This window comes from Octodon degus, unplaced genomic scaffold (genome assembly GCF_000260255.1).
Source record: "Octodon degus isolate 3935 unplaced genomic scaffold, OctDeg1.0 scaffold00050, whole genome shotgun sequence".
NCBI classification, from domain to species: domain Eukaryota; kingdom Metazoa; phylum Chordata; class Mammalia; order Rodentia; family Octodontidae; genus Octodon; species Octodon degus.
In genome coordinates, this window is record NW_004524626.1 from 11,545,452 (window position 1) to 11,569,530 (window position 24,079).

Below are 24,079 nucleotides of genomic sequence, written 5' to 3' on the forward strand. Positions count from 1 at the left end.
TCATTCTTTGGTTTTTTGGGCATCTTGGAAGGCAGGGGGTCCATGCCCAGGACTTTATGGAGCTGGCCAAAGGCAGCAAGCCGCAGTGCATGCTGGAGAAGGGGAAGAAGAGTCTGAATCAACTGCCTGCACCTCTGGTCACAGTGTGTGTGCTCACTAATACCTTCTGATCCAGGGCAGGAGCTGAGATGCTGCTAATATTTTCCCCTACGTTAGCAAGAGGGTCCCCCAACAGCCAGGGCAGGACCTGAGCGCTCGTGCCCAGCCTTGCTGCGGGGGAGGGCCAGCCTGTGACCACCCCCCTCAAGAGAAATACAGGAGACCCCAACCTGGGGCCTGGTTGCCACACGGAGCCAGGTGGTGACCTGCAGGGAAGGACCCCAGAGCAGGATGTATAGCAAATGTTGCCCTGCTGCTCTTATGTGCAAATATGGCACTCAGGCAGGCAAGGGGCAAGTGACAACCACACATGGCACCAAGGGAAAGAAGAAGCCCAGATTGGGGCACCCTGTATCACACCGTGCCTTCGCCTTCAGTCCCCGGCCTGAGTCTATGATCCAGGGCCTGCCCTGAGAATACCCAGTCAAGGGACTGGAGCCAGTGAGTGCAGACTGGGTACGGGCTCACGTTGGCAATGGCGACAACTATACCTGCGCACTCTGTGTGATATCTTCCCGTTGCTGTCTGTCTAGATGCCCAATAGCATCAGTGGCTTCTTTTTCACAAGGGTCATAAATGCCAGAACCATCTGAAGGCAGGAAACAAGGAAGATATGCAGAGGATTATCTTTAGCATCTCGGTAGAGTTGTGCTGGCTGAGGGAACCAGGTGCATTACACCCCACGCCCCATCCACACCCAGCTCTGGAAAACACGCTGAGCTCGGTGACCCACTCAGCGTCCAGCCCTTGACAGAAATAATCCACTTGTGTCTCAGAGCAAGAAAGTCACGTGGGAGTGGGTCACCACTGCCCCCGGATCCGCCCTCCGAATCTCGGCTGGGGACCTGGCACAGGGCTGGATATGATGGTGCAAGAGGGTAGTCACATGCTTCACCCTAGGGGACATGGAGCTGCTGCTGCCCTAACCCAGTCAGTGGACCAGCGAAGAGGGGCCACAGGGCCCGATCCCTGTCCTTTCCCTGTTTCCCTGCCACTTGCAAAGCACAAGGCGCCAACCTGGCATCACGATGCCTGACGCCAGGCATTCCAACACTCTCCGCAGGGCCTCGCCAGCGCCCATTGGCCTGTTGGCCGTGCCGATGGACTTCTCACACAGGAGCTCCAGGGGCTGGAAGGCAAGAGGGACAGTGAGTAACTGGCTGTGGCTGAAGGATGGCCCAAGTGATAAGGCTCTGTCAGTGGGCAGTAGGGCTGGGCACAGGAGTCACAGCCATGTGATGACACCAAAGCTGAAGGTGATACCAGGGGCAGAGGCAGACCAAATTCTCCCTTTTGTTATGGTCTTGGGAATAGGGGCCAGGACTAAACACAAATGAGCAAAGTGCTCTACCGCTAGCTACAGATAAATGGTTTGGACAATTTTTTCTTAAGAGTACCAGACATAAAACCTTTTATACTGTTCAGCCCAAGAGGCTACACTGAGGATTTGGCATAGGTACTTTCATAAAATGAAAGCTGGGTGGTGTGGTGGTACACATCTGTAATCCTAGCACCTGGGAGGCTAAGGCAGGATTGTTGCGATTCTGAGACAGCTTGGGCTACAAAGTGAGTTCAAGGCCAGTCTGAACTGCATGGAGAGACCCAATAAATAAATAAGAAAGAAAGAAAGAAAGAAAGAATGAATGAATGAATTTTAAAAAAACAAACATTTTCTGGGCGTAGTGGCACATGCCTGTAATCCCAGTACCCGGGAGGAGGATCACTGAAAATTTCAAGCCCAGCCTAGGCTCCATAGTAAGTTAGTTCAGGGTCAGTCTGAACTATACTGTGAAACCCTGTCTCAAAGTAAATAACCAAACAAATGACAATTTTGTAGACACCAAACTGATTTTCAATATGGACAGTATGGAAATAAGAGAGCTGGATGAGCCCTAGCTTGCTGTCCAAGAGCATTTGCAGTCGCTGCCTCATGCAGTGAGTGTCCTTGTCTAACTCTTAGCCCACCCAGGGGAAGGGCTGCAGCAAGTGCCCAACAGGCAGTCCAGTCCAAAAGGTGCGGGCCGGCCAGAGCTCAAGGCCCAAGCCCACCCACGCTGAGGAGGCCTCTGCACACACCACCCTGCTGGCCATAACTGTCTGCAAGGTGCCTTACCCATCCTCTGAGAGGACCCCAGGTGGGCACACGCGTGCACAGGTCCCTTAGGACTCGGATAACAATCACACAGGACTTCAGCCCATTGGCCCTGGCCTAGAGAAAGAAAGCATAGATGCTTTTCAGAACGGCTGCCCCATAAACACAAAGCTAACATGAAGTTTCATGGTGCTGCTTTGCCAAGTGTAAACGCTAAGTGTGTGTGCTGCCAAGCGTGTGGCCACAAGTGACTTAATCACATGAACATGAAGCTGTTACTCTTAACGCAAAGCAGCAGCAGCCCACCTGTACTGTCACAAGCCTCAAGTGTTGAATTTTTGGGGTGTGCTCTGTTAGCAGCTGCACGGTGGCAGGTGCTAAGATCAGCACAGCTCTCATCAATGTTACAAAACCTTAATGGTCAGTTAGCCAAGTTAAACTTAGGAATTTGCTACCAAAAGACAAAGAGAAGAACAAAATGCAAACCTGGAACCACTTGGCGTGTCGGAGGGACGCCAAGGCAGCAAGGCATTTCTGCCTGTCCAGAACGTCCGGGGGGTCGTTGACTGATAGCGTTTCTATTCATGGATGGAATAAGAAGACAAGGCACAGTTTGACCAAGGGGTTTCTGTCAGGTGGAAAGGGGATGTGGCAGCTTCCCACCAGGCAGCTGAGTTTCCCAGAATCTGAATTCATCTCCACCCTTGAGCAGGGAAGGAGAAGCTAGAAGACAATGAACTCTGCCCTGAGAGGAAACTGGAAAAATTGGAGGCCTCCTCAAAAAATAAACAAACAAACCAAAAAACCCATAAAGCAAAATCAGAAGTGGGAAGTAATACTAAAAGGAATAGTCTACGAGGGAGAGGGAAAGATAGGCGGAACCTATCTTCTAACAAAACTGTTTCCTTGCTTCCTCCCCATGACAGCTAGACTAGAATTTTCAATAGCAAAAACAAAACAAAAAGCAGGGGGAGTAGAAATAAACTCCCTCTCTGCTTCCACAACAGCCATCCCGAGGCATCTGCGGCAAGGGGATCACCTCCGCCCACTAGGCGGGACTGCCCGAGCCCCAGCCCATGACAGAGAGAGTCCTGTTGGTCAAAGGTCCAGCGTCCCTAAGTGGATACACTAGAAGGGCTTTGGTTGTCAGTATCAGAAGAGCCAAAGGTGATCACTAACAGCACTGAGCGCCTCTTCAGCCTACAGTGCAGCAGGGCCAGAGTGTGTCTTGTTCAGCCATCTGCCCTGGAGAGATGTCACCAGGCCAGGGCAGACGATAAACTATGGACACAGAATCAGCATCCAAGGTGTAGAGTCAGTTTAAAATACCATCCAATACTTTGTGTCAGGCTCTGGCATCACAGACAGCCAAGCTGACAGGCAGAGAATAAACTGAGACTCCTTCGACACTGCTGCAGCACAGATTGACCTCACAACTCTAATGTGACACTCCTGCCTGACCATCTGGCTATCGTCAACCATCACCAGATATGAGGTTACCAGGAACACCCTTCTCCAAGGCCACAGCGTGGCTTGAAGGAAACAAGTGTTACCACTTACATTTGAGATACTCTAGGATTCAGAACAAAATGGTGCAATTCTCCTACAAAAAGTGCTACTCACTTTTAGTGCCACCATTTGGTCAAACTCCCCAGTGCTAAAGGACACTGGGAGACTAAGTCAGAGAGTAAAGGTGGACACATTACACCTGTGCCTGCTACACAAAGCAATCCAAAACTGAATAGCACATTTGAACAGAGAAGGAACACCTGGTCTCAAAGTTCTGCAGGCCTGTTTCGGCCTCCTACCTCCAGCTAGCATCTTCTCCATCTCTTCTCTGACAACAGGGGATGTAAGGTGAATGGTCAAGGACAGTGGGGGCTCTTTTGTGTTTTTTATCACAATTGCAGCATCATCCACAGACTGGAGTATTTCATATTTGTCTTCTGTTACAGCCTGAAAAAGAAAACTCAGCTTCAAAACGCTTTCTTGGCCAGGCACAGCGGTACACATTGTTATCCATGCAAGCTAGGCAGCTGAGGGCAGGAGGACTGCAAGTCTGAGTCCAGTCCAGGTAGCTTAGTAACTTAATGAGACCCTGTCTTGAAACAAAAAAAGAGCTGAAGCTGGGCATGGTGCTGCACACCTATCATCCAAGGACTCGGGAAGCGGAGGCCAGCCTGGGCTACACAGTGATGATAAATTCAGCTCTGACTATACAGTGAGACCCTGTTAAAAAAACAAAACACACAAGCCAGGTACAGAGGCAGTAGCCCCAGCTACCTGAAAGGCTGAGTGATGCAAGACATCACTTCAGCCCAGGAGAAATTCCAGTCCAGCCTGGGTGACACAGCAACATATTCATGAAACAAAAAATGCAATGAGGGCCAGGCATATAGTTCAGTGGCACAGCACCTGTCTGGCAAGATTGTGAGTTCAATTCCTGGTTTAAAAAAAAAAAAAAAAAGCAATGAGCTAAGTACCAGGGAAGCAATCCACATGTGATTCCTCCTTTTGTCACTGAGTAGTAACTTTGGATCAATCAGTCCCATCAAGATTGAGGGTACTGGGCCAGGGATGTAGCTCAGTGGCACAGCACAGCACCTGCCTGGCAAACGTTAAGGTCCTCAATTCACTTTTGTTTTGTTTTTTGATTTTTTTTTTTTAAACATTTATTGTGTGGGGGGGGGGGGCAGCTCAGCCCACCAGGGGGCGGGCTGGCTGGCATGTGGTGCTGGGGGATCGAACCGCGGTAGCTGTGCTTTGCCAAGCTTGTTCCAAGTAGGTGCTTTAGACCACTGAGCCATCTCGCCAGCCCTGTTTTTTGATTTTTAATTTGAGGACAGGGTGTACAGGTTCTCACTGCATAGATCAGACTCGTAGTGATCCTGTTTATAGCCTTCCAAGTTCTGGGATTACAGGCCTGAGCAACCACACACAGTCTCAATCCCGTCTCAGCGTGCCCCAGGAGCAGGGCTGGCATGGCAGGCCTGGGGATCAAACTCCCAGCCCCTGTGTCTCACTAAGCAGGTGCTTTAATCCACTGAGCTATTTGGCCAGCCCAAAGGTCCTTAGTTCAGTTCCTGTGCAAACAAAAAAGAAGGCTGAGGTTGCTGATTTGCAGAATGGACCTTAACATGCCCACAGCAAAAGGCTGTGTGGGGCACTATAACCAGGCACTGCACGAAGACAATTTAGGGCACCACGCAGTCCAGATAGCGTGGATATAAGCACCCACAATGAAAAGCTCTGTGTCCTTTTGATGGACAGAAAGGTATTCACTGCTGCAAACCTGCAGGGCAGCTCACATGTGTGACTTTCTTCTTTACACTAGTTTGTGTGACTAGTGACAAACTCAAGGTTTTACTGTGTGCTAAAGGAACAAAATCTCCTTACTGTTACATAGTAGAGAGAACAAATGCACTGAAAATGTAAGTTAGGATTTTTCTTGTTTTGTTTTTTGAGACAAGGTCTCACTATTTAGTTCAGGCCAGCCTTGAACTGACTATGTAGTTCAGGCTGGGCTCAAACTGTTAGTGATTTTGCCTTAGCCTCCTGAGTGCCGAGACCAGACACATGCATCACCATATTCAGCTAAATTAGGATTTTTCAACACCGGCACAGTCAATTTTCTGGGCCACATAACTTGGCTAGGCAGCTACTCTGTACATTACAAAGCACGCAACAGTGCTGTCTCTAACCCCAGTGTGGGGAACACACCACCCTTCTTTTATGTGCAGATGAACCACTGTGTGTATGGAGAAAAGAGGGACACTGCAGTGATTTTTTCACTGAAACTAAACCACTGAAGTGATTTTTTTCACTTTATGAAACTGAGAATTATACCCACAGAGCCACATCTCTAACCTTTTTATTTACTTGTGAGATTAAGAGTCACTACATTCCCCAGGCCAAGCTCCAATCTGCAGTCCTCCTGCCTCCACTGTTTGCTTTGTTTTGTTTTGAGACAGGGTCCCACTACACAGTCCAGTCTAGACTTGAACACTATGTAGCCCAGACTGACATCAAACAATCCTCCTGTTCAGCCTCCTGAGTGCTAGGATTACAAACGTGCCAAGCCTGGCTCATGCCTAAGCATTTTTCAGTGACAGGTATTCTGTCCTGCTTCTGCCCCCCAACCCTTTAAAATAAAAATGGAACTCAGGGCCAGAGACATGGCTCAGCGGCATGAGCGCCTCGCCTATCTGGCAAGCACAGTGTCCCAAGTTTGATTCCTGGTATGAAAAAGAAAAAAAAAAAAAAAGTACATGGAACCCTGACCCTAGTACATGCTAAGCACATGTATATCACACACCCTACCATGGAAGGACAACCCAGCCCCTGTCTGTTATTTCTGTTTATGGAATGATTACTAGGCTGGGGGCGTACGGGGCTATAGCTTGATGGTGGGCTTGTGATGAGCATGTGGGAGGCACTGGACCTGATTTCCGCACTGAAGCCAGAAAAAAAAAAAAAAAAAAAAAGTGGCTTGTCACAAATATTTATAATGATCTGCTTCACTTTAGACATTTTTAAAAACAAGGATATAATTTCAGGGCCGAGAGATAGCTCAGCAGAATAAGCGCCTTCCTAGCAAGTGCAAGGTCCCTAGTTCGATCCTGGTACCAAAAACAAAAAATTTCAATGTCATCACTGGAAGACAGTTTAGGGCATCACTGTTAGTTGCTGCTCAACAGTTTTGTTTTTTTTTTTTTTTTTTATGTATTTGGTTGTTGCAAGGTCTCAGTACGCTCAGACTTGTGATCCTCCTGCTTTCAGCCTCCCCAGTGCTGGGATTAGGACTCTGGCCAGCTCAGCCTGCCCTGGGGGCAGGGCTAGCACGCACACACAGGGCAACAGAACTGTAGTCCCTGCACGCCCCTAAACAGGCACTTCAGTCCGCTGAGCTATCTCGCTGGCCCTACTCCGTAGTTTCTAACATACTATGCAGTCCTTTGTCCTAAACCACAAATGATGAGCCCTATGAGACAAATATGTGTTTATACAAGAACATTTTTCTTCTCAAGGAAACAAGATTTAAAGTCATTTAGGGGTCGGGGAGATGGCTTAGTGAAATAAGTGCTTCCCTGGCAAGCGCAAGGGCCTGAGTTGAATCCCCAGTTCCACAAAAAAATAAAAATAAAAATAAAATAAAGTCATTTAACCTGAGTTCAATCACTGGTTCCGAAAGAGAAAAAGTCACTTAAAATTCCCTCTTTTGTAGTTAGGTCTTTGGTGAGTACCAGGCAACAGAAGCAGACCACACAGCAGGGGTACAGTTGGGTTCCACCACTCCCTCTGGCCTCCCAGGCTGCAGGCTGGGACCAGTTGTTCAGATGCTGGACTATGGCACTCAGGCCCACTGCCAGCATACTCAAGAGAACAGTTCCTGCTATAGTTAAGCGCTCAACCAATGTCACAGGCTGTCACTAACACAAAACCTTTAAGCAAGTGCCCCCCCCAAAAAAAATGGTGTTAGCTGGGGGTGCTGGCACATGCTTGTAATACCAGCACTCTTGGGAGGCTGAGGTGGGAGGACTGAAAGTTTGAGATCAGCCTGGGCAACTCAACAAAATCCTGTCTAAAAATTTAAGAAGAAAAAAATAAAGGCACGTTGGGGATGTATGGCTTAGTGTGATAGTTCTGAGTTCAATCTCAAGAAAAAGAAGAGTTCTGTGGTGCTGGGGATATAGCTTAGCAGCACATTGCAAGTATAAGAAAAAGAATCAATCAACCAACCAACCAATCTATCTATCTATCTCCAGGTCTGGCTCAAGAGGAAGAGTTAATTCTTAACACCATCCACTCCTCCTTAGGACCTGGAATGACACCCCCAACTCAAATGTTCTTGGTCTTGTGCAGCCCTCACAGCTGGCAGAATGTCTGCTTGACTCCCCCAGGCCCTCGGTGGCTGTGGTATCCCACCTATCTCTTACTAAAAAGGTATCCCCAGAGCAGATTCAAGGGGCCACCTGCTTCCTGAAACACAGCACTTGCTTGTCCTTCCTTCCTCTGCCTCATGTACTCCACAAACTCTGTCCCCACTCCCTTCCCCGCCACTGCCCAATCACACTCACAGCAAGCTGGATGGCCAGGTTGTCAGCCACCTTGTCCAGAAGGGCAGTTGTGGGCTTCTCCTTACATAGCAGCACCAGCTCTAGATCCAAGTCCCCCTTGAGCAGAAGACCCTTTGCCACCAGGCCGACCCGCATCACGCCCCGAAGGGTCCTGGTCATGTGTTCCGCCTTCTGTTCCCTGAAGGGCATACACAGGCTGGCTCAGTAGGGAGCTGGTCTAGCCAAAAGCCAGCAAGGAGGCGTTTCTTAGGAAACAGATTCTGAGCACAATGCCACGAACCTACCCGGCCCCTTCTTTGCTCTCATCGTCTGCAGGCACATCCATGCTGTCTGACTCGGCCTGCTCACTGTTGCCCTTCTCCTGCTCGTCAATCCAGTCGGACACAGCTTTGAGAGCCCGTTCCGTGTGGGACACCATGTTCTGCACTGCCTCCAGCTCCTCTTGTGTCGGATACACCGAAGAATGCTTTGCCATCACATGGCGGTCATCATTCACAAAAATCCGCATTGGACGCTGGAAACGTGAGAACTAAGCTAAAAATGAGGCCAAGACACCAGGCAACCCACCACTCATCATTTAGGATGCATGGCCCATCTGCTCTCTATCGTCCATGTGCGTAAGACTAGACAAGCACAGCTAAAGGGCTGAGGACCTGGACAAGTAAACTGTTCTCTCCTCCAAGCAGGTAAGGGACAGGGCACCTCATCTCTCTACACCACAGTAGTCCCCCCTTATGCGCGGGGATACACTCTAAGACCCCGGCGGATGCCAGAAACCGTGGACAGTGCTGAACCCAGTATCTACTATGCCTTTCATCAACATACAGATGTGTGTAAATTTTAATCTAAGTGAGGCAAGTATGAGATTAAGAATTACTAGTAATAGAGCAATTACAACAGTGCCTGAATAAAGTCCATGTGGACGTGGTCTCTCAAAATACCTTAGTGCAGGTACTCACCCTTCTTCCTCTCGTGGTGAAGTGGTGATGGTACAATGCCTACGTGATGAGATGAAGTGAGGTGAATGGCGCAGGCATGGGGACCGGGCGCAATTTACAATTTATCAATTGCTTATTTCTGGAATTTCCACTTAATATTTCCAGACTGCGGTGGACCGCAAGTAACTGAAACCGCGGGAAGCGAAAACACGGATAAGGAGGGACTACTGCATTTGAATTACTGAGACATATATTACTTTTTAATTCAAAAACTCCAATAGAAAATGGTCACAATCAAATGCTTTGGGGAACTGCTACAAACATCTTTGTACATAAATGAAGAAATAGTATCTGCAATCAAAGAAAAGAACTTACCATTTTCACTTTTTTCTGTAGTGTCTGGAAATCAAACTTTTGCTTAACTTTTCAAACTGTGACAGATTTCCTTGATGTTACCAATACTTCAACTATCTATAAGATCAGAAAATCTGTTTAGTTCCAAGCATTTCATTTCATTTTATTTTATTTCAGCAGTACCAGGGATCAAACTCTGGACCTTGCACTTGCCAGGCAGGCACTTATGCCACTGAGCTCTCTCTCCCTGGCCCCCAAAGATTTTATACATGTGTTCATTTTATCACCTCACCAAGAGGCCCATCAACACAGCAGGATACACAAGGCACTCAACAACCCTAAATAGAAACACCAGGGTTGGGGAGATGGCTCAGTGGAATAAGTGCTTCCCAGGCAAGCACAAGGGCCTGAGTTCAATCCCCGGTTCTAGAAAAAAAAAAAAAAAAAAAAAAAGAAACACCATTAAAATGGAAATAGCAGCTTTGGACCAGCCAAATGGATCAGGGGATTAAGGTGCCTACAAGCAGGGGCCAGAGGTTCTATCCCCAGGCCTGCCACTATGGCCCCACCCCCGGGGCCTGATAAAATGGTACTTGAGACTGGGCGTGGTGGTGCCTACCTGTAATCCCAGCTCTTGGGAGTCTGTAAACAGGCGGATCACTACCAATCCGATCTAGTAGTGAGACCCTGAACACCCTGTAGACCCTTCCCTAAAATTAAAAAAAGAAAGAACGAAAAACAGCTGGGGCCAGGGAGATAGCGCAATAAATTAAGCGCTTGCAGGGTTCTGAGTTCAATCCCCAGTATTGCAAAATCAATCAATAAATCAATCAATAAAAAAGAAACAGCTGCTTGCTAGAAGTTACATCTGACCTCACATCCATACTTGGATGATTTTTACTTTCTTCTTCCTTTTCTACTTGTTTTTTTCCTTCTCTTTATTTTGGTTTCTTTTTCTTTCTTTCTTTTTTTTTGGTTTGTTTCTTTTGTTTTCTTTGTGTGTGTGTGTGTGTGTGTGTGTGTGGAACCAGGGATTGAACTCAGGTCCTTGCATTTGCCAGGCAAGTGCTTATTCTGAGCCATCTCTCCAGCCCCTTGGTTTGTTTCTGAGACATGGTCTCACTACATAGCACAGAGCAGGCTCAAACTTTTGATCCTCCTGTTTTAGTCTCCCAATACTGGAATTACAGGCATGTCGGGGAGATAGCTCAGTGGCTAAAGTGCCTGCCTGGCATGCAATCTAGAGTCTGATCCCCAGTACCAAAAAAAAAAGAATTATAGGCATGTACCACTATGTCTGAATAGCCTGCCAGCTTGCAAGTAAAATATGTACAGTACTTAGAATGCATTAGGTACTAAATCCAATTCCCAGAACCAAAAAGAAGCAAAAGAAAAAAAAGGAAGGAAGGAGAGAGAAAGGCAAAGGGAAAGCGAAAGGGAAAGGGAAAGGGAAAGGCAAGAAGAGGGAGGAACAGAGCCTGGGGAGATAGCTTAGTAGAATAAGCACTTGCCTGGCAAGTGCAGGGTCCTGAATTCAATCCCTGGTACAGGGGGGAAAAAAATACCAGAAGAGGAAGGAACAAACCAACCAACCAAGCACCCTAGATGTGGTGTCCTACACCTGTGATCCCAGAATTCAGGAGGCTGAAACAGAGGGATCACCAGCAGGTACTAGGGAGTCCCCGAACTACAAATCAAAAGCTGTCTCTGAATGAACGAATTAATGAACAAATCAATGAATGGATGCTGTAAAAACTGCATTTGACAGACTTGGAGCAGTTACTATCTGGTGTTAGGGTTTCAACTACAGATGTAAGAAAAAGCTGTCAATGTCCTTATACTTTCTATGGCAGCCTAGACTGAAAAAGAGTACAGGCAGATACAGAGCATTCTTGCAATTTTCAAATAACCTTGTTAAGACTGAAGAATTCTCTCCACTCCCAAAGAAGATTTCAATTTTTTTCTTTTATTTTTTTGGGGGGAAGGGCAGGGAATGAGCCCCATTATGCAGTTCAGGCTGGCCTTGAACTCACTAAGTAGTATGGTCTGGCCTTAAATTTACAGTGATACTCTTGCCTCTGCCTCCCAAGTGCTGGGATTACAGGCATGTGCCACCACGCCTAGCCAAAGATAAAATTTAAGATTTGACTATCTTTGGGAAATATCCCTTAGCACCCTCATCTGGCTGATTACATCTTTAAAGGCTTAACACATTCACAATGGGGCCATGATTCATGTCTCACTGCTAGCAGCTAGGTGCCTCTGAACCACCCCATGGCACAAGCACGGGACAAGTATCCTCAGGTGATACAAGCCAAAAGAAACACGTTGAAGGTTGAAACAAGACAATAAATATTAGCCAGTGTCCCAAAAATGCTATAGGAAAAGATGTAAAATCTTGGTGTTTGAGCAGAACACAGTAACGCACATCTACAATCCCAGAATTTAGGCTGAAGCAGGAGGATCATAAATTCCAATCTTAGGGCCTGCCAAATAGCTCAGCAGATTAAAATGCCTGCTTTGGCAGAGGCAGGGGCTGGGGGTTCGAACCTTGGGCCTACAGTGCCGGCCCTGGCACTGTAGACTGGGCATGGCGGTGCAGGCCTGTAATCCCAGCACTTGGGAGGCTGTAAACAGGAGGATCACTAGGAGTCCAATCTATGTAGTGAGACCCTGTAGACCCCGAACTAAACACATTTAAAAGAAAAGAAAGACAAATTCCAAAGCCCTGGTGGTAACTTTAATCCCAGGGCTTGCTGGGGTGGAGGATCTCTGCAAGTTCAAGACCAGCCTGGACTACAAAGTGAGCGCAAGGCCAGCCTGAACTGCATAGCAAGACCCTGTCTCAAAAAGACAGAAAGTAGGGATGACCAAATAGCTAGCGACCAAATAGCTCAGCAGACTAAAGTGCCTGCTTAGGCAGATACAGGGGAAAGGGTTTGATCCCTGACTTGCCATGCAGGCCTGGCCCCTGGGGCACCCTTAGACCGCAATTGAGTCCTGGTGTGGTGGTGCACGCCTTTAATTTTAGCATTTGAGAGGCTGAAAACAGGAGGATCACTACAAGTCCCATCTATGTCATAAGACCCTGTAGACCCCCCCCCACTAAGTTAAAAAAATAAAAAAGACAAAAAGTAAAAAAAAAAGGGGGGGGCTGGGGAAGATAGCTCAGTGGCATAAGTGCCTGCATGGTAAGTACAAGGTCCTGAGTTCAGTCCCCAGTACAGTAAAAACCAAAAATAAATAAACAAATAAAAAGTAAAAAAATTAAAAATCCAATCTCACCTGGGAAACTTAGTCCCTTATAAATCTTACGTAATGACAGAACCATTCAAAAGGGCTGGGGAGATAGCTCAGTGGCATAAGGGCCTGCCTGGCAAGCGCAAGGTCCCGAGTTTGATCCCCAATATGGCATGCCTGCCAGCCCCAGAACAAGGCATGGTGACACATGCCTGTAATCCCAGCACTAGGGAGGCTGAGACAGGAGGAGTCTGAACTAGAGTGAGACCCTGAATAAAAAAAAAAAAAAAAAAAAAAAAAAGAATGCAACCCTACCTTGTAGAAATGACTTTTTCATTTTAAAAAATATAAAAAAAAAAAAAAAACGGGCTGGGGAGATAGCTCAGTGGAATAAGTGCTTGCCTGGCAAGTGCAAGGTCATGAGTTCAATCCCTGGTACCACCAAAGAAAAAAAGAACTACCCAAAAATCCTTGGTGCCTAGGGAAGGAAGAGAAGGGCAAGAACTCAGGGGCCTTGGGACAGGGGCCAAAAGGGCTTCTGTGGAACAAAAAGCAGTAACTTTCTGGCAATCTTTTCAGGCAGGTGTAACAACTACATTGAATGGACAGACACCCTTTCAGGCTTAACTTCGCAGATGCTGAGAAAGACAACCAACTAATGTCTTCAAGACAGAAGTAGCTATGATTACAATGTTGTTCTCTAAGGTGCTGACTATAACCTACTCAATCCCCACTCTGTGCAAACCTTCTGGCCCATGCTGAATGAATTAACAACAGGGTTTGGGTTTTTTTGTTTTTTGGGTTCTTTTTTTTTTTTTTTTTTGGCAGAACTGGGGATTGAACTCAGATCCTTTCATGTGCCAGTCAAGCGCTTATCCTACTGAGCCATCTCCCCGGCCCCAACAACAGGGTTTGGGGATATAGTTCTGTGACATAAATGTCTGCTTAGCAAAGCATAAGGTCTTGAGTTCCATCCCCCATATCAAAAATAAATGAATAAACAACAAAAAACACAGTTGCCTAATACACATTCAGATAAATCTACCTTCCTCTCCAACCATACAGCAGTGTGCTTTCCATCTACAGTCATGAGTGGGACAGCAGGCTCAACGCCTGGAACGATGCAAGTTTTAAGACCAAATAAACTCACCACAGCTCTTTAGGACTACCTAGCAATTTGAATTGCAATACTAACAGTTTCTTTTCCTTTTTCTTCTTTTTGTACGTTAGGGAAGGGTCTACAGGGTGTTCAGAATCTCACTACTAGACCAACTCATAGTGATCCACCTGTTTACAGCCTCCTAAGAGCTGGGATTACAGGCGCGCCACCATGCCCAGTCTCAATCCCCAGCCAGCTCAGCATACCCTGGGGGCAGGACTGGTATGGCAGGCCTGGGGATAGAACTCCCAGCCCCTGTGCCTGCTTGCAGGCACCTAAATCCACTGAGCTATTTGGTAGGCCCACAATGCTAACAGTTTCAAAGTTGAAAGTTCATACCTAAGAGAAGAATGGTAGGTGACAGCCTTGCAAAAGCCAGGAAATGAACAGGACCTGTAGGGCCAAAGCTTATGACAAGGGAAGGAGGGATGATTCAGAGAGTATGAGGGACCACAGCTGGGAGAGGTAGAGACCAGTCCCTGGGGGCAATGCTTGCTGTGCATGAGCTCTTGGAGAGCTGAGCCATCCCCATATAGTCACCTAGTGCATGCTCAGCCACAAGCTATGTGGCCTTCAACAGTTTCCATGGATTTGACTTGTCTTATATGTAATATGGAAACAGCCTTCCACCCTCTGCAAGAGGACTATGAAAATTAAATGAACCAACCTATCTAATGCTTGGAACACGAATTTCAGAACCCTCAGAATGATACTACCAGGTTTGTGGAAGCTAAGTAATATGCAATGTGCATGGCCACATGTCCCCTGTATTAAGGATTTACTGTCCAGCTAAACATGAAGGAAGTGGTGGTTGTGTTCCATGCAAATTTCAGATAAGCTATGGCTAAAACTAGCAATCTGGTATTCGCTCTAAAATACTCTGGAGGGGGGTGTAGAAGGACAAAATAAGGGCTGGTGAGATGGCTCAGTGGTCTAAAGCACCTACTTAGAACAAGCTTAGCAAATCATAGGTACTGCGGTTCAATCCCCCAGCACCACATGCCAGCCAGCACCACCCCCTGGTGGGCTGAGCTGGCCACACACACACACACAAATAAATTAATGAATTAAAAAAAAAAAAAAGGACAAAATAAAAACACAAAACACTGATAGCTGTTGAAGCTGGGAGATGAATACAGTGGAATCTATCTATACACGTCTAAAAAGTTCCATGATTGTTTGGGACAGGGTCTCATTATGTACTTCAAGCTGGCTTTGAACTAAGTAGCCTAGGCTAGTCTCAAATTTGTGGCAATCCTCTTGCCTCAGCCTCCTGGGTGCTAGGATTACAGCATGCACAACGGCACCTGGCTTTTCTTTTTAATACTGTTCTATTATGGAGCTACATCCACACCCCTTTTTATTTTTTAGTTTTCTTTTATGTATATGGTACAGGTCTCACTATGCAGCTTGGACTCGTGATGATCCTCCTGTTTCAGCCTCCCCAGTACTAGGATTACAGGCATGTGACACCACACCCAGTCCCAGTGGCCAGTTCGGTGCACCCAGGGCAGAGCCAGCAAGGCATGCAGTACCGCAGATCGAACCCAGGTCCTTCTGCTCGCCTAGGCAGGCGCTTAGACTGCTGAGCTATGTCCACAGCCCCAACACTCCTTTTAAATTTTACTTTCAGATAGGCTGGTCTTGAACTTGTGATCATCCTACTTCATCCTTCTGAGGAGGGGCTTTTGCTTGTGACACTGTGCCCAACTTGACAACTTTGTCTTAGAAAACTTTAACACTAAAGTATAGCCACAGCAGATAAACTAAAAACCCAAGGCTCAGAAAACCACATCCTGTTTTATGACAAGCTGGGGAAATACCTTGAGCAACATGGTAAGGAGTCAGTCATACCTGATGACCCTTCAAGTCCTGTATCACACAGCAGCCAGTCATGGCCAAAGCTATACTGTAGTCTCATCAAGCTGGCCAATCACTCACTCAAGGAGTATTTAGCAAATACCCCATCCCCTGCCAAGCACTGGGCCAGATTCCAGAACAGTGACAAGACAAGGCAGACCAGTCCTTGCTCTCTGGCTAAAAGAAAACAAGAGCATCCTAAAGGAAAAGTTCCATCCTTCTTGGTCAAATCTAGCATGCTTCACATACAACTCTCCACTGCAAAGACAAAACACAGCATTTTAGCAAGGCTCTGGGCGCAAAGACTTATTAAAGGGCTTTGGGACTGAATGTCTCAAATGAGTTCCCTGGAGAAGGGGCTGACCCATCGCTGGAACAGGAAATGTACCAGGCAGACAGGGGCCATATACTACAGTTATCAGAGGGCCCAGACACACTGGATGTGATAGAGTGCAAACTCGCAGTGAAAGCTGAAGTGACCTGAGAGAGTTCTTACTGGCTCTGTGCAGGACAACTAAGATCCAGGAGAAATAACATTTCTCTCTATAATGAAGGTCTCAGTTGGCAAAACTAATGAATGTTGGAAAAATTCCAAATGGTGTCTGGGGATATCAGGGCTCAAGCAGGAAGCAGCAGGCTCACACTTGCTTTTTTTTTTTTTAATTTTTAAAAATTATTTTATTTATTGTGGCCAACTCAGCCCACCCTGGAGGTGGGGCTAGTGTGGCATGTGGTGCCGGGGATCGAACCGTGGTCTCTACGCTTTTGCCTAAGCAGGCGCTTTAGACCACTGAGCTATCTCACCAGCCCCTCACCCTTGCTTTTTAAAGGTGCAGAGCTTGAGCATATGCAGCAGTCAAAATTCTCTGGATAGCACAATTACAGTCTTTTATTTCAAAAGACCAAAAAAAAATACAACTGTAAATAATTAAAACCCAGTAAACTCCAGTTTTGCTTTTTTCTTTTTTTTTTTTGGTAGAACCAGGGATTGAACTCAGGCCCTTGTGCTTGCCAGGCAAGCGTTTTATTCCACTGAGCCATCTCCCTGGCCCCGTAAACTCCAGTTAACATGCAGAAGGCTGCAACTTTCAGCTACCTGGCTTGAAATAAATCACAAAAATGAAAGCCACTTCTGGGTGTGGTAGTGCACACTAAGGGGAAACCACATTTCTACTAACTGGGAATAAAATAGTATTCACCAGGTCAACACATCCTCCCACCCAAGGTGTCCCCAGGACAGCACAAGCCCCAGATAGCTGTCTACACACAGAGTCCAGTCACAGATCTGCATCTGCTGCTTGCACTGCTCAAGATGAGGGCTCTGAGGATTCCTTGGCTGCCACAGCGCCCATGAAAAAGCTTGCGGCACAGGGGGGCAAAAAAAAGCAGGTCCTCAAGTTCACCCCCCCCTTTTTTTTTTCCAACAATTCTTTATTTTATTTTTTTGTCAGAACCAGGGATTGAACTCAGGCCTTTGCGCTTACCAGGCTAGCGTTTATTCCACTGAGCCATGTCCTCAGCCCTGAAGTTCACCCTTGATTGCACACATCCTGTAGAAGATGGAATCATGGATGCTGCCATTTTTGAGGAGTTTCTCCAGGAAAGAATCAAGGTGAACAGCAAAACCGGGAATCTCAGTGGAGGGGCAGTCACCATTGAAAGGAGCAAGAGCAAGATTACCATGACTTCCGAGGTGCCTTTTTCCAAAAGGTATATGAAATATCTCACAAAAAAAAATTGAAGAATAATCAGCGAGACTGGTTGTGTGTAGCTAGCAGCAAAGAGAGTTACAAATTATGTTACTTACAGATTAACCAGGACCTAAAGGAGGAGGAAGATGAGGATTAAAGCTCTTCTGTCTGAAATATTTTTTATGAGTTCTTGAATAAAACTTGGGAACCCCCCCAAAAAAGATGAGGGCTTGAATGCCTGGGAGGCAGATGCAGCCTCACTTCATCCTTGGTTCAGGGTGTAGGCCTAGCACAGGACCTTGAGCTGAGGTGCTGGTGACATGGCTGGCTTAGGTAGGCTGCCACACCCACTGATAGGGCCCATTCAACCCCAGGCCGTCCTCTGGACCAGGTCACTGTGGCAATGTCTTGGGATTTTGGTAGACTAAAACTAATGTTTAAAAACTGGGGCTAGGGGCTGGTGAGATGGCTCAGTGGTCTAAAGCACCTACTTAGAACAAGCTAAGCTAAGCTAAGCACAGGGACCATGGTTCAATCCTCCAACACCACATGCCAGCCAGCCCCGCCCCCTGGTGGGCTGAACTGGCCACACACACAAAATAAATGACATAAATATTAAAAAAATAAAAATAAAAACTGGGGCTAGGGGCTGGTGAGATGGCTCAGTGGTCTAAAGCACCTACTTAGAACAAGCTAAGCTAAGCAAAACACAAGGACTGCGGTTCAATCCCTCAGCACCACATGCCAGCCAGCCCCGCCCCCTGGTGGGCTGAGCTGCCCCTCCACACAAAATAAATAAATAAATAAATAAATAAAAATTAAAAAAAAAAAAAAAAAAAAAACTGGGGCTATGGCCGGGAAGATGGGTCAGTAGAATAAGTGCTTCCCTGGCAAGTGCAAGGGTCTGATCAATCCCTGCTCCCCCCCCCCAAAAAAATCCTGGAGCTATCCTTTCTTTGCAGAACAACAAAACTAACCTCACTGGCCCTCCAGAACAACACAGATCTGTCATCCAATCCAGCTGAGCTGTGGCCTTTAATTCTCTACGGATTCTACCACATGAATTCACCCTAGAGTCGCCTTGGTGAATGGAAACTTCCTTTCTAAGAGATTTTCAGGGAGTAACAATGCTGGCAAGAAGGTGCAAACAGAATAAAGCTTTAGCATCTACACGGGCTCAAGCCAGCTCTGGGTTTCCTTAACACTGGAGCGGCTCTATCCTGAGCTGTGAGGAGACAGGACCCACTTGCTTTTTTTTTTTTTTTGGAGAACTGGAGATTGAACTCAGACCCTTGCACTTGCCAGGGAAGTGCTTATTCCACTGAGCCATCTCCTTGGCCCCCACTTGCTACTAATAAAGTCACTTTACAGATATGCATCACCAAGGACAGGTGGAGAACCATTTTAACGGAAATAATCCAGCCAAATGGTTGCCAACTTGGAACCTGATTACATATGCCACCTACTTACCTACAGGCCAGATTCCACACTGCCTCCCACCAACCAAACCATGCACAAAAGCTGTTCCTGCAATCATGGTCATGACTCAGAAGAGGGCACCAGTAAGAATAGCCTCACTGAAGTGGCAGGCGGTTAAGTGTGAAGTATTAGGATGTTAAATTTGATTTTGTGTGAGTTGGGAAGTTCTAACATGGAAGGATCAGGTTTCCTTTTTGTTCTTGAAATCAGCCCATTCACTGCATGCAGACTTGAGAGGTTTAAAACCACAACCCTTTAGGCCTGTGGAGCAATGAACTTCTTTCTGACCTTTCCCTCATTACAATAAGGCTTACAGCACTTGCAGCTGGAAAGGCATCCCACGTTAGCCAGCACAGATAAGCAAATCTTAGAGAATGAACCAGCCATGACCCCATCTGTCTGTCCCATGTTTAACAGATCTTAAAGTCTTCCTCGCACCTTGGAAGAACAGCCTTGAAGTGAACACCCAAGGTGGAAAGAGAATTAAGCTTTAGGATTTACACGGGCTCAAGCCAGCTCTGCGTTTCCTGAACGCTGGAGCAGCTCCATCCTGAGCTGTGAGGAGAGAGGGTCCAATGACTGACTGCTCCTGACTGTTTACAGATGTGCATCACCAAGGACAGATGGAGAACAATTTTAATAAAAAATGATCCAGCCATAGCGCGAGCCAGATAGCTCATTGGAAAAAGCACCACTTGGGCAGAGTGAAGTGGCCAGCGTGTGCCCCACCCCCCAGGACGCCGAGATTGCAATTGAGATTGGGTATGGTGGCCTGTAACACCAGCGCTTGGGACGAGGAAAAACAGGAGGATCACTACAAGTCTGATCTGTGTAGTGAGACCCTGTACTAAATACATTAAAAAAAAAAAAAAAAAAATGCAGCCATCCAGCCAAACAGCGCCAATTTGCAACCTAATTACTTATGCCATATGTCTCTAGGAAGCATAAAAACCCAACACAAATTCAAGTCCAGTACAATGGTCTCCCAAGCTCTGTCTGCAATATCAGTCTTGCAGGGAGAAGTCAAAGTTAGGAAAAAATTTTTTTAGTAATTTATGGAACTATCTCCTTCAAATTTATTTTCTTTTGCTATGTTTGATGTTAGAACATTCTTTCTGGAGGGCATGGTGGCATATACCTCTAATTGTAGCTGCTCTGGAGGCTGAGGCAGGAACAACACAAAATCAAGGCTAGCCTGGGCAGTCTGGTGAAATTCTGTCTTAAAATAAAAAAGCTGAGGGGCTGGGGAGATTGCTCAGTGGAATAAGCACTTCCCTGGCAAGTGCAAGGGCCTGAGTTCAATCCCCGGTTCCACTAAATAAATAAATAAATAAATAAAGAGTTGGTGATAAGAGCTCAGCGGTAGAATGCTTGCCTAGCATTCACAAAGCCCTGAATTCAATTTGCAGCACTGCCAAAGTAAAAATAAAAGTGACAATATGGTAAAACACTTTGTGTACTAAAAATACAATGTAGTAAGATCAACTTAACTGCTCTTGTATGACCCAACAGACAGGCTTTTAAATCTGCCTATGAAGAGATACAGTGTCACAGGAAAGATGTTTACCATAACTTCCAATGAAAATTAGCAAACCTCTGTTCAGGGTGTCCTGGGAGCTGAGGCTGAGGAAAGAAAGCCTAGGACATCCTCATACATCTGGCTGGGAGCAGAAGCAATGCTGCAAAGCTACTGTAACGGTAACTCCTTGGATTTTTGTTTTTTGTAATTTCATGTGCAATCTAATATGCTCATTTCTCCCTAAAGTGCTTTCCTCTTCTAGTCAAGGAAATTAAAAAAAGTTCTTCTCTTCAAGAATGCTAATAATTGGGGGCTGCGGAGATGGCTCAGTGGAATAAGCGCTTCCCTGGCAAGTGCAAGCGCGTGAGTTTGATCCCTGGGTCCGCAAAAAAAAAAAAAAAAAAAAAAAAAAGGCTAATAATCAACACAGAGATCTGTATTGCAAGGATAACTTTTATTTTTTCACCTGGAGGATATGGCCCTCTTCTTTCTTTAAAGAAACAAAGTTGAGGGCTGGTGAGATGGCTCAGTGGTCTAAAGCACCTACTTAGAACAGGCTTAGCGAAGCACAGGGACTACGGTTCAATCCCCCAGCACCACATGCCAGCCAGCCCCGCCCCCTGGTGGGCTGACCTGGCCACATACACACACACACACACACTAAATAAATGAATAAATAAATAAAAATTAAAAAAAAAAAAAAAAAGAAAAAGAAACAAAGTTGAGCTGGAGAGATAGCTCAGCAGTCTAAGCGCCTGCCTGGCAAGTGCAAGGATACGAGTTCAATCCCCAGTACCACATGCCATGTAGGCCAGAACTGGGTGTTGTGGCCCACACTTGTCCGTAATCTCAGTGCTGGGGAGGCTGAGACAGGAGGATTATTACAAGTCTGAACTGCATAGCAAGACCCTGTAAAGGCCGGGGAAGATGGCTCAGCAAAATAAGCACTTGCTTGGCAAGCGCAAGGGCCTGAGTCCTGTCCCCAGTTTCACAAAAAATAAATAAATAAAAGAAAGAAGAACAAAGGCCTTTTTCTAAAAAATTTTTTAAATTTTATTTATTTATTTGGGGGGGGGGCTAGTTCAGCCCACCAGGGGGCGGGGCTGGCTGGCATGTGGTGCTGGGGTATTGAACTGCGGTCCCTGTGATTTGCTAAGCTTGCTCTAAGTAGGTGCTTTAGACCACTGAGCCATCTCACCAGCCCCTAAAGAAATTTTTAAAATTTTTTATTTTTTATTTTGATACAGGGTGTCCCTATGCAGTTCAGACTTGTAGTGATCTTCCTGTCTTAGCCTCCCTAGCACTGGGATTACAGTGTGCCACCACACCCAGAAGACCCTTGAGCAGCACAGCATGTAGCACTGAGGATCAAACTCAGGTCTTTGCACTTGCCAGGCATGCACTTAGACCGTTGAGCTATCTCCCCCACCCAGAAACAAGATCTTAGCTTGATGAGTTGGCACACACCTGTAAGCTTAGCAAGTTCTAGGCCTGCCTGAGCTACACAGATCATTTAAAAATAAAAAACAGGGTCAGTCAAATAGCTCAGCAGATTGCAGGTGCAGGGGCCGGGGTTTGATCCTGAGGACTGCTCCGCCCCCAGGGGTGCACACAGCCATTGACTGAGACTGGGCATGGTGGCACATGCCTGTAATCCCAGCTCTTGGGAGGCGGTAAACAGGCGGATCACTACGTACCCGATCTAGCAGACACCCTGAACATCCTGTAGACCCTTCCTAAAAAAAAACAAGAACAAAAACAAAAACAAGGGGCTGGCGAGATAGCTCAGTGGTCTAAAGTGCCTGCTTAGTCAAGTTTAGGCAAGCATGCAGGGACCTCAGTCCGATCCCCAGCACCACATGCCATGCCAGCCCCGCCCCCAGCATGGGCTGAGCTCACCATAATAAAGGAAACATTTTTAAAAAATATCCATTGAAGCACATTAAAAACAAAACAAAACAGGGGCTGGTGAGATGGCTCAGTGGTCTAAAGCACCTACTTAGAACAAGCTTAGCAAAGCACAGGGACTGCGGTTCAATCCCCCAGCACCACATGCCAGCCAGCCCCGCCCTCTGGTGGGCTGAGCTGGCCACACACACACACACACACACACACAAATAAATAAAATTTAAAAAAAAAACTGGGGCTTGGGATATAGATCAGCATCACAGTGCCTACCTGGCAGGTGCAAGGTCCTCGATTCCTAGTAAAAATAAATAAAATACACAGAGGCAAGAGGATCACTGTGAGTTCTAGGCTAGCCTGTTCTACATAGTGAAATCCTGTCTTAAAAACAAAAACAAAAAAAACCCTGGATGAGCTGGTGATTTAACTTAGTGCAAGACCCTGGGTTCACTTATAATAGCAAAATAGGTAAAACATTAGTGATCTCACTATGTTGCACAGACAGATCCCAACTCTTGGGATCGTGATCAACACGTTTCAACCTCTGGAGTAGCTGGGATGAGCTAGGATTATAGAGGCCTGTCATAGCACCAAGTGAGCTCTTTTGCTCCTAACTGCAGCTTCACAAACAGAAACAAGGGAGATTTGCTTTATTCTCATCCCCCAGAAGTCAACATCTTGTACAACTACAGAACATTGTAACAACACCAATATGGTTAAAGTATTGAGAACTGTGAGGGCAAAAAGATCCATCAACTAACTGCTCTTCTGGGTCACAATCGTGTTCCCTAAACCTGGCAGTCACTAACCCAATCACTAGTTCTACATTCTGTTGTCTAAAGAATGTTATAAAGGCCATGGTAGTGCATGCCTGTAATCCCAGCACTCGAGAGGCTGGATCACTGTGAGACCTGCCTGAACTACATGAGACCTTGTCTCAAAAAGAGAAACAAAAATAGGGCTGGGAGGATAGCTCGGTGGTCTAAGCACTTGCGTGGCAAGTTCAAGGACCCAGGTCCCAACCCCAGTACTGTGCACCGGCCTGCATGTGGAACCAGCCACAGACAATGGGCAGGTGTGGTGCAGAGGCCTATAATCCCAATGCTGGAGAGGCTGAGACAAGAGGATCATGAATCCGAGGTGCACAGCAAGAACCTGTACCAAATAAAAAAATGAATAAATGAATAAAATACATTTTTCTAAAGACAAAAATAGGCGTGCCAGCACTGAAATGGCAATTGAGACTGGGTGTGGTGGTGCACACTTGTAATCCCAGCTCTTGTGAGGCTGTAAGCAGGTGGATCACTAGGAGTCAACCTAGTAATGAGACCCTGAACACATTGTAGACCCTTCCCTAAAATACAAATAAATAAATAAATAGGGGCCGGGGAGATAGCTCAATAGAATAAGCACTTGCCTGGCAAGCACAGGGGCCTGAGTTCAATCCCAGGTTATGCAACAAATAAATAAACAAATAAGACAAAAATAAACCATGTCAAAGAGCTGAGGATGGGGCTGGTGAGATGGCTCAGTGGTCTAAAGCACCTACTTAGAACAAGCTTAGCAAAGCACAGGGACCGCGGTTCAATCCCCCAGCACCACATGC

The 24,079-nt window shown here is 46.5% G+C and overlaps 1 protein-coding gene across 1 annotated transcript in view; it reads right to left on the minus strand.

Moving 5' to 3' along the window:
* Window positions 1-24,079, minus strand: part of Ilf3 (interleukin enhancer binding factor 3) — a 39,919-nt gene that overhangs the window by 9,239 nt on the left and 6,601 nt on the right. The window contains exons 2-11 of the mRNA XM_023716926.1: window positions 9,642-9,737; window positions 9,288-9,326; window positions 8,613-8,842; window positions 8,329-8,506; window positions 4,060-4,207; window positions 2,738-2,829; window positions 2,273-2,368; window positions 1,177-1,288; window positions 651-748; window positions 2-92 (exon numbers count right to left, since the gene is read on the minus strand). Of these exons, the coding sequence (XP_023572694.1) occupies window positions 2-92; window positions 651-748; window positions 1,177-1,288; window positions 2,273-2,368; window positions 2,738-2,829; window positions 4,060-4,207; window positions 8,329-8,506; window positions 8,613-8,842; window positions 9,288-9,326; window positions 9,642-9,644 (1,087 nt within the window). The 5' untranslated portion in view covers window positions 9,645-9,737. The remainder of the gene's footprint in view (window position 1; window positions 93-650; window positions 749-1,176; window positions 1,289-2,272; window positions 2,369-2,737; window positions 2,830-4,059; window positions 4,208-8,328; window positions 8,507-8,612; window positions 8,843-9,287; window positions 9,327-9,641; window positions 9,738-24,079) is intronic.